Raw genomic sequence first — 10857 nt, forward strand, 5'->3', positions numbered from 1 at the left:
AGAATTCTTCAAAATAGTCACCAAATTCATTTCCCATAATTCTGTGATTGCATAATCTGAAACTTGGAGTTCAAGGAGATATTGAAAATGGATATATAGGGGATGGCTAGGTGGCGCAGTGGATAAAGCACCGGCCCTGGAGTCTGGAGTACCTGGGTTCAAATCCAGTCTCAGACACTTAATAATTATCTAGCTGTGTGGCCTTGGGCAAGCCACTTAACCCCATTTGCCTTGCAAAAACCTAAAAAAAAAATGGATAGATATTGGTGTCATCTGCCTATAGTGATATTTGAACCTGTGGCATCTGAGTCACCAAAAGAAAGAGAAAAAGAGATAAAAGGAAATGAAAATGCTTATAATAGAACCTTAAAGGATGCTCATATTTAGTGGGAAAATAAATAAGATTGCAATCTAGCAAGGAAGAATAGAAAATGATCATTAAAATGTAGTTACTAAACTTACAGAAAAAGGGAATATTGATTACAAAGAACCAACATAGTTTAATAAGAGATCAAGCCAAATTAATCTATTTCTTTATTTGACAGGGCTACTAAACTTTTAATTAAAAGGATTGTGATGGATGTTTTACCTAGACCTTGAGAATGAATTTCATGAAATGAATCAGACTGTTCTTTTGGAAAAGATGTGTGCTAATGAATTATTAGTCGAGTTAAATGAGTTCTGAATGGGTTGAATGATTGTACCCAAATAGTCATTAGAGGTTCAATGGTAATATAGCTATCAGATTCTAGTGAAGTGTTCCTGGGAGCTGTGCTTGATTCTGTACCAATCATGCTCATGAAATTTGCAGCTGTCACTAAGATGGGACGTATAATTAGTAAACTAGATGGCAGAATCAGAATCCAAAAATCAGCTAGATATGCTAGAATATTGGGGTTGAACTTAAGATGAAATTTGGTAAAAATAAAAGAATTATACTTGTATTCTAAAAATAAACTTTAAAAATCTAGGACATGGAATATATACATATATATATATATATATATATATATATATATATATATATATATATATGCCTACAAACCTATTTTTTAGCATATGTGATATGGCAGTCAAGGAAGCTGATGTGATTTTGGGATATAGTATTTGAAGCATAGTTTCTAGGAATAAAGAGACAATAAACCGTCTGTACTCTCTACCCTATTCAGATCACATCTAGACTATTTGTAGACACCATAGTTTAAAAAGGCCATCATTAAGGTAACAATAACTGTAAGAGGGAAACAAGAATGATGAAGAACCTTGGGTCTATATCCTATCAGCTTCAGTTGAGAGGAATTAGATCTAGCCCAGAGAATATAAGTGTGTATATAATCACTGTAAAATTTACAAGCTATTTTCATATCTCATTGATCCTCACAATAACCCTATGAGGTAGATGTTCTTACCTCTGTCCTTACAGAGGTTTGCACATACTAAGGATTTAAATTTCCTCATCATCATAGGGATAATAATAATGAAGCAATAGGCTACCCATTGGTTATTCCTTGGCTACTATATGAACAACCTACCTTCTTTTTCACTTACATATATCTTTGTGTTCTTTACTTTTCCTTTGTAATTTGAAGTTTGTAATTTAATTGAGCCTGCTCACACTCACAGCATCCCTCTACATTATCCTTGGAATAATATTTCATTTAAAATTCCTTGGAGACTGAAGAGCTGTATGATCCTTAACCATATAATATCACCAGTAGAATATTGTTTTTAAACAGATGGACCTTTGTTTCATGGAGAAACTTGGGATCATTAAAAGAACTATTTACCTCTCCAAAGGTAAATCAGGCCCTGTCAAATTCCTGATGAGTTTAGGGAACAACTTATTCTTCACTACATCACCTCTAAAATTGGAAAATAATTTTGTCAAACATATTTCTTTGTTTTGTGCTTTATTTGATAGTAATTATCAGAGGGTCACCAGTTCTCTTTGTTAGGTCTTTCAAGGAATCCTTTATAATTTTGACCCTGTTTTACAGTCACCAAAGGATATGGATTCTGGGGAATTATGTCTTCTCTGCATCTTTTATACAATTGGATCAGAGTAAAGAAATGATTAATTGAAATATTGCTTGTGAAGCCTAATTGTTAACCTTCTAATATCCTCATCAAGGATGCCCTCTGAGCACTCATAAAAACAGATAGATGGGAAAAGGCTGATGGATCTGTAGTTATTGTTGGGTATTTGAACTTTTCTTTTGGAATAACATTTGACACTTTTAAAAATAGCTTTTATGTCTTAACCTCCTTGAGAATTCATCAGTGCCCTTAAAATTGTCTTGCTTCCTCTTTGTAGACCTGCTCTAGTTCCCCTATTTTCTGTGTCTGAGACCCGATTTGAACTCAGGTCCTCCTGACTCCAAGACTGGTGCTCTATCTGTTGCATCATCTAGTGGTCTCTAATTCCCCTATTTTTCTCTGTTTCTTCAACATCATTTCTCTTTCCTCTATAAACATCCAGAGATATTGAATAAAAGTCTTTGATAATAAGTTAAATGTTCTGGCTCCATGGCCTTCTTGATGAAAAGTATTTGTTGTAGAAATCTTTGTAGATCACTTCATCTTTTGTCATTTTGTGAACCTCCTTTTAGTTATATACTTCAGTGGTCTCAAGATAATTACTTAGCTGGACAACTCACTGAGTGGTTCTTTCTTTCACTACTTCTCATTTTATGAGATAATTTTTCATCATCTATTAGAATTTTTAAAAAATTATTTAAAAATTCATGTTGCATTTGGATGTCATCTTCTCACTTGGCAACTCAGATCAAGTGTTTGCTAATTAAGGAAACACTTTAGATTCCTTTGGGTTTTTTAATAACAAGGGATTTATTTTAGTTTGAACTTCTTTTGAAATTGGCATAATTAGTGTTGAGGTCCTCAAGTACAATCACTTCATTTTTTTCTGACAAGTTTTTAAATACTTAAAGTTGAATGTGTTTTAATTTCATGGAATATCTTTTTCTTTTTGTTTCATATTAATTTTTATCTTTTCTCTGTCAACCAAATGATCTAAAAGTAAAGTGAGAAATGATTCAGGAATAGCTCCCACAATGGATATCAATGAATATTCATTGAGCATCTACTATGCTCAAAGCACTTTGTAAAGCTGTGAGGATACAAAAAGAGGCAAAAATTCTCCCTAAGCCTCAAAGAGCTTATGATCTATCCAAGGAGGCAAATATGGAATGAACTATAAGATACACTCAGGGCAGAGTCACCAACATTAAAGGAGACCCAGCAAAATTTCTTGTAGAAGATGGGATTTTAGTTAAAACTTGGAAGCAGGCAGAAGCCAAGAGGCTGAGATGAATCATTCACTTCCTAATATGAACAGTGCTTTTAAATTATTTTCTCAAAGTACACATGCTGTTTTGACTTGAGGCTTCTGGACAATCTACATAATTTGAGTATTTTTCATTTCTTATTGCTGAACTGTATTTTTCAGTATACTCTCCCTGTCCACTTACTCATCTTTTTATTGAAGTCACTAAGTATCAAAGTGTGTGTGTTTGTGTCTGTGTGTGTGTGTATGTATTTACTTATTTTGAGGGAACATAAGTTCTTCAAAAAATTTTGCTCTCTCTATTCTCTGCAACAGATTGCATAAGCTATGATTATTTTATTTTGGTCTTTTTGAAAAGACTATCAGCAACACAAGAAATCCGAATGTTTCATGAAATGATGTTTATTCTTGTGCCTTGCGTGCATAAAGCCAAGTGTACCATGTAATTTATTTTCCTCTCCAAAGAGGAAAATTCCATTTATTTTCAACTTCCTTCTTCTAGTTGAACTTACAGTAAAATATCAAATATGATGAAAATACATTCCTCCAGTAGTACATAACCTTGATGACCATTAGACAAGGATATCACATTGAGAGTACTAATAGCTAAAGTATTGTTTATAGATGATTGTAAAGCCCTTGTGATTTATAGAGCCTTCTGCCAGTTTTGGAACTAGAGACAGAAGAGGCCCACATAGGACTTGAGCATATAATTTTTTCTTTGTTTTATGGGTTACCATGGACCAAGAATTTATCCTTAAATGGTTAAGTTTACTGATAATTGAGCTTTTCTGGATTTAAGTGGATTTATCCTTGAAAAGGTAACATGGGATAGCTAGGTGCCGCAGTAGATAGAGCACCAGTCCTGGAATCAGGAGTACCTGATCTGGCCTCAGACACTTACTAATTTTCTAGCTGTGGGGCCATGGGCAAGCCACTTAACCCATTTGCCTTGCAAAAATCTTAAAAAAGAAAAAAAAGAAAGAAAGAAAGAAAAAGGTAACACAGTCTGTTACAAGAATCATACTTCTGAAGTCTTTTTCAGGATGTTTTGAATTATTTGAAATCTTCCAAAGGTTATGCTCTTTGAGAACATATCTGTGATATGATGAGGTATCAGAGCAGCACTTCTTTGAGGATCCCTAGTAAATGTAAAATAAAATTAAAATTCAAGACATATTAGACAAGGAACATGATTACTCACAAAATATAACCCTCAGGATATTAATTTCCCTTAAACCTTCTCTTCTATCCTCCCCTTTACCATAATAATTACTACTGAAAATTAAATACCAAACTTATTTAGAAGATTTAATTATCCCGGGTAATCACAACAGAATTTTTCACTCTTAAAAATGACAAAGGATAGGAAGTGGGGAAGTGGTTTCTATTGAAAGAGGAATACACTCCTCTCATCAACATCTATCCCAGAAGATTAATTTTCCTTCAAAGTAGTTTAGATGCCACCTTAACCACAATGCCTTCCTTGATTTTTAGTTGTTAATGCCTTCTCTTCAAATTATCCCTATTATCTTTATCTGTATTACTATTGTACATAGAATATGAGCTTCTTGAGCACAAGAACTGTTTTCATTTTTTTGTGCTTGTGAGACTAGTATCTAGAGCATTATTTTGCACATTTATTTTTGGCAAGTAGAAGGTTCAGGACGTATGATGTTGACAGAATAGGGAACTCGTGGTGTGGATACTCCCTTCAGTTATAATCTTTAAAAGTTCAGCACACTGTGTTAGAAGATATCAGAGACTTATAGAATCTTAGTTAGAGGTGGCCTCAAGAATAATACCTTCTGTCCTGTTCCTGGACAGGAAATCCACACACCAGCCCTCTCCCCAGTCCGCCAACATCAGTACTTTAAGGAAACATATCAAAAAGGCAATTTGAATGTAAGTTGCATCAATGGAATTCTAAATGCTTACTTGTCACAAAATGCCAGCTCATACTAGGGAATTATATGGCCAAGTCAATTTGAGACTAACTTCATATTTTGATATTAGATGTGCTATGAGTAAAAAAAGTTGTATTACTATTTTGAATATGAGAATTTTCTCTGAAAACACCCATAAACAGCCTATAAATATCCCAGTGAATAATCTTTCAATTGCTGATTAGTTATATAACTATGAATTTCTCTTTACTGAAAAAAAAACTATTTTACTGTGTGCATTTAAACAACTATGATTTTTTACATTTTCCATAAATTCATATATATCTATTGTCTTTTTTATTGCTGTGTTATTTTGCCTGCTACAAGCCAATACCAGAAATTTCATAATAACAATTCATTTACAGATAAGTAAATTTGTTTTTCACTTTTTTCTTTTCCAGAGACTTCTTCATTATGGACTGTTTATGAGTATTCAATACACTGGAGTACCTAGGAAGTAATGAAATTCATTTTGGAAGTCTACAACTTCAATTGTTGAGGTCTTTCTGTTTTGTTAAGCATTTTATAAAATGTATGGTTCTTATTTAGAACCACTGTTAGAAAAGCCCTCGTTTTTAACAGTCTGGTAATTAATAAAGTATATCCGTTGAAACCTACATTAAACAAGTGGAAAAAAAAGAAGATTCTTGTGTAGTTTCTTCTGTTTTGCCCCAATTATAGCCATATTTAAAACACAAAGCACTGCATAAAGACAATTCTTTCTTTCCTCTGATTCTGAAAATTATTTATCCATCTATGTTATGGGCCGATAAATATGACATTTGACTAAAATAATTCTGTGGTGCAAAAGGTTAATTATAAGCTCTTCTACCTGAAGCAGGTATTACTGACAAGAAGAGTAGAAACTGTTTTTCATTTCTTTCTGTAATTTGTTGGAGAATGTAAAGGTCATAATCCCCATGGACCATATTACATTGTTCATTCTCTTTTCATCGTTTCCTAGTGCATTGTGGTTTTAATTTAATAAGCCCCAGGAGGCTGTGTTTTATTTCTTCAGATAAGAACTCACATATGATGTTTTCCAACCTTGGAATTTCAAGACAGGTTTTATGTGTTGTTAAATCGTCACTTTCATACCTCTAATCCAATGTTTCCTGAGGCATTCATTCACATCTTTTCACCAAGCCCTGTTTTAGAAAATTCTGTTAACCACAAAAATAATTTCTGATAGTTTTAGTTGTTCTTATGCTTGTATAATGAGGCCTAAAAACACAGTTCTCTGCTTCTGCAGTTATTAAAATCAGTTTTATCCAAAAGACTCCCTTAGTTGTGAAATCCAAGAACTACCTTCAAAGTTGGGGTTTTTTTCTGATAGGTATGATGAAAATATATAGGGGGAAAATCCATTTATTGCAAATTCAGATAAATTTTTTTTAATGTTGAAAATAATTTAATTGTGGCATTTCTAGCTTATATTCTGCTTTTGTGGAAGATTAATTTTGTTTCTGTATTCCAAGGACCAGCCTAGGAAAAATTCAGGGCAGGGCATTCATTACCAATGTATTGGTCATAAGATGTCAGGAAACTTATGAAACTTCATCAATGGGTATAGTGCCCACATTCATAAAATCAAAGAAATTTGAACCTTGAATTCCTGAAGTATGCATTTTGTACCATAACTTAAAGAGTATGGGTCAAGGTCTAATCTTGAAATTTTGTGATTATAATGGTAAGCAGTGCCATCTTATCCAATAGCATTATTAACTATACCTTGGACCATGATGGATGACATCTTTCCTATCTTTAAAGCATTACTTAGGTATCTTATGTTCTGCAGGCAATTATGGGGCAGTGTATTAGAGTGCTAGGCCTGGAGTCAGGAAGACCTGAGTTCAAATGCAGCCTAGGGTGCTTACCAATTGTGCAACCCCAAGAAACTCATTTAATCTCTGCCTGCCCCAGATTCCTCAGCTGTAAAATGAAGCTAATAACAGCATCTACCTCCACTGATGGTTCATCAGTGGTCTCTTGATCCCACCGACTTTTTTTACCATAGTGGCCATGAAATAATCATTTTGCTGTTTGACACTTTAAAAGTCCCACTATTTGATTAGGTTTCCTTGTGTTTATTAAGAAAAGAATCCTCAGGTTACTTTCAGTGGGAGTCCTTCAATGCATTATCAGAATTGTGGTTACTAGAGTCAAAGGATGTTCTGTCTCCCAATGGACTAAACTATTATTCATCCATTCTACATTTAAAATCTGCTTTGCAGCCCAAATGGTGTAAGAAAAGTTATTTTACAAGAACAATTGGGAGCATTGATAAAATGATGCCTCAAAGAAGAAGAGCTTACATTCTAGAGCATGTTTTGTTTACATACCCATTTGATCTTCACAACTGAGACACATGGAACAAAGATTTACTTCATTTTATAGTTGAAGCATAAAAGAAATCCAAAATTATAGTGCTTGTGAGGGAAATAGGGAACAATAAATGGAGTTAATGAACATAAATCTCAACATGGGAAAAAAACATCTATTCAAACATTCAAACAAAAAATGAAAAATTATCTGATGATCAATACCAGGAATAGAGAAAGTCTTCACAGTTCCATACTTAGGGGCATAAGAAGGGTTGGCTAAGCCTACAAAATGTGACTCAAGCATCAAGATGAGTCCAAAGTGAGGCTCAGGGAAAATGCTATGAAAAAGGTCACTTTCGTATGGAGGAAGGAACTTGTGGGTTGAACTTTGATTGGAGGGTGAAGAATGCAACAGGTGAAAAGAGGGGGTGGGTAATTCCAAATAGGACACCTTGAGCAAAGGCATAGAGGAAGAAGATGACCTGACCAGCTTGGCAGCAACATCTACCTCCGCATATTCAGCAATAAGATGAAATGCTTGGGGGGGGGGGCACAAGTAAATCCATTGACTCTGGAAATATTCTAGCACAAACTGTAAAAGGGATTCGTAATGATAGTGATGTTTGTTCTTCATTCTCAAAAAAGACCATGGCATCAGGGAGGTGATGTCATAAGCACATGAATTGGCTTTTGAGTGAGGGGGCTGTGCTAAGTCATCAGACTCACTTTCTCCTCCAGAGCCATCTTGGTCCAGTGACCAGTTAGGCATCAGGATGATGGAGGACAGCCCTGGGTGTGAGGCAGTCAAGGCTAAGTGACAAAGCTAATGAGTATTGTGTCTGAGATGGGATTCAAACTCACACCCTCCTGACTCCAGGGCTAGTGATCTATCCACTATGCCATCTAACTTCCCTAATTCACAATATACAGGTGAGAAAAAGTGACCACCAAGACAACCTTTTGGTTCTCTGATACTCTAATCTGGCCCAAATAGAGGAATCTAGGTTTTCTAGAATTTAACCCAGGTCTTTGATATTTGATATATTTTCACAACCTTGGTAGTGAAAAAAAGCCTTCCCCAGATAATGCTCAGAGTATTCATGAACAACAATATCATTTTTAAATCTCAGGGAAATGATTGGTGAGATTTAACTGGGTTCCATATCCCATAAAACTTGATGTGGTAGAAAATCCTGGGTTTGAAGTCAAAACCTGGATCTCAATCCCAGCCCTGGGAAGTCACCATCTTAATTCCTTATTCCTAGTCTATGAGACAATCAAATAACTAAAAACCTTATCCACAGATTCTTGGAGGCCATCTGTACAAATCTATACCTGAAAAATATTCCTCCCTACAACATCCATGAGTGACTCAGTATGATGGGAGCTTGGGGCACCTGGAGGATGACAAACTCCTGACTTCTTTTTTCCAGTCCTATATGACTAAGCACATAGGATGATAAATCATAAACCTAGTGAACACTGGGAAAGACTGACCCAATGGTGAGTAAGTGTCCAGATGCTATTTTCCTCTGACTTTCCAACTTTAAGAATGCTCTCTCAATAGACTTCTTGAGGGAAGGGAGGAATGGTAGCCTGCCCTGTACTCTAACTCATCAACATGTGCATGAGAAACCATGGCAACTGGACAAATCTGACCCTGGGTTTGGGCTTGTCTCCTCTGTGTTGACTTTTTGCTGATTTTAGGCAGAGGAGTAGTAATACAGAGGTAGATGTCTTCAGACTTAGAGGGTAACTTGAGTGAGTCTGAAATCACCCTAGGACCTTTGGTTGGGACTGATCGTTGACAAATCCAACTCTTACTGTACTCTTACAGCAGATGAAAACAAACGAGGGTGAGCAAAAGCCTTTGCCTATTTTTTCCAGAAAATCTGGTCTGGGAGTTGTTTAGATAATGCAGAACCAACAGGAAATGTGGAATCTTTTTTAGCGGTCCTACAAAAGGCTTCTTCTACTAATCTGTTGTCAGAATTATTCTAAGCTTTTAATTGTATAAAGTTAGTAGTTACTGACACTGTTTTAAAAACAAAACATCCTGTCAATACACATTGTGTAAAAGGCATACTTGTGCCTTTCAGCATTTCTTGTATAAGAAACAAACTTCTGCCCCTTAACTGACTCTTACAGTTAGTACCTTTCTAGTTCCCCATTCCAGGGAAACCTTTGAAATAATCCAAAACACAATTTTTAAATAATTTGAGACATATTCATGTTGAGGACTATGAGTCAAACTATGTGACAAAATAGACCATAGTCTTTTCCTTAGAGATTAGATGCCCCTTGGGGCACCTAGGTGGCCACAGTCCTGGAGTCAAGAGGACCTGAGTTCAAATCCAGCCTCAGACATTTAATCATTGCCTAACTGTGTGATCTTGGGCAAGTCATTGTCTTAAATAAGTAAAATTTTAAAAAGGGAAAGGATAGGCTCCCTCTCTAGAACTAATGCTGGTTCAGATAGCATATGGAGGTCTGGGGCAGAGGGGTCCCAAAGGGTAAGAGAGAAAACTGAGGGCTCCAACCCCTTGGGATCAGCAGGGCTATTTAATGTTAGTCTAAACTTTCCTTAAAATCAATTGGGAAGAATAGCAACATTATTGGACCCAATTTTGTTGATGACAATTCCCTCAAAAAGACTTTTTCTTACAGGAAATCAGTTTTTATTTCTGACAATCCTTCCTCTCTACTCCCACCCCATTCCCTTTATACTATATGCAAAAATGCTAAATAGATTGCTACTTTGCCTCCTAACTGACCTCCCTACTTGTTTCATCTAACCCAGGAAAGGCATAACTCTTTGTATAACCATGTCTAGTATTATGAGAGTGGGATTAAGGAGATCTGGTTCCTAGTCATGATTCTCCACCAACTAATTCTGGCTTTAAACAAGTTACTTTACAAAGTCATTTCTTCAAAGCAAATTAGTGAGGCAGGCAAAACAACATTATTTGCAGATGAAAGAACTAAAGTACAGAGCTGTTAATTCAATGACTCACCCAAAAACACATAGAAAGCAAATGACAGTCAGAAATAGAGTCCAGGTCATTGAACCTAATACTCTTCCCATTGCACTAAGCATTCTTCATATGTTTATAAAAGAAGCTGTGGACCATGACCATTGTCCTTTACTTCTTAAACATGAGATAGCTTCATGCTCTCTTGCTAGAACATTGACCGCCTTTCATTTTCTTTCTTGATTTCATACTTTACCTTTCTTGTTAAGGTCACTGAGTATATTCAGACTTCAAAACCCATTATTTTTGAG

General features: G+C 35.4%; 1 protein-coding gene across 1 annotated transcript in view; it reads left to right on the top strand.

Moving 5' to 3' along the window:
• Positions 1-5881, top strand: part of KHDRBS3 (KH RNA binding domain containing, signal transduction associated 3) — a 291640-nt gene extending 285759 nt beyond the window's left edge. Inside the window, exon 8 of the mRNA XM_074202593.1 lies at positions 5652-5881. Coding sequence (XP_074058694.1) covers positions 5652-5679 — 28 coding nt within the window. The 3' untranslated portion in view covers positions 5680-5881. The remainder of the gene's footprint in view (positions 1-5651) is intronic.
• Positions 5882-10857: the final 4976 nt, after the last annotated feature.

The sequence above is a fragment of the Macrotis lagotis genome, chromosome X, assembly GCF_037893015.1.
Source record: "Macrotis lagotis isolate mMagLag1 chromosome X, bilby.v1.9.chrom.fasta, whole genome shotgun sequence".
Lineage (NCBI taxonomy): Eukaryota > Metazoa > Chordata > Mammalia > Peramelemorphia > Peramelidae > Macrotis > Macrotis lagotis.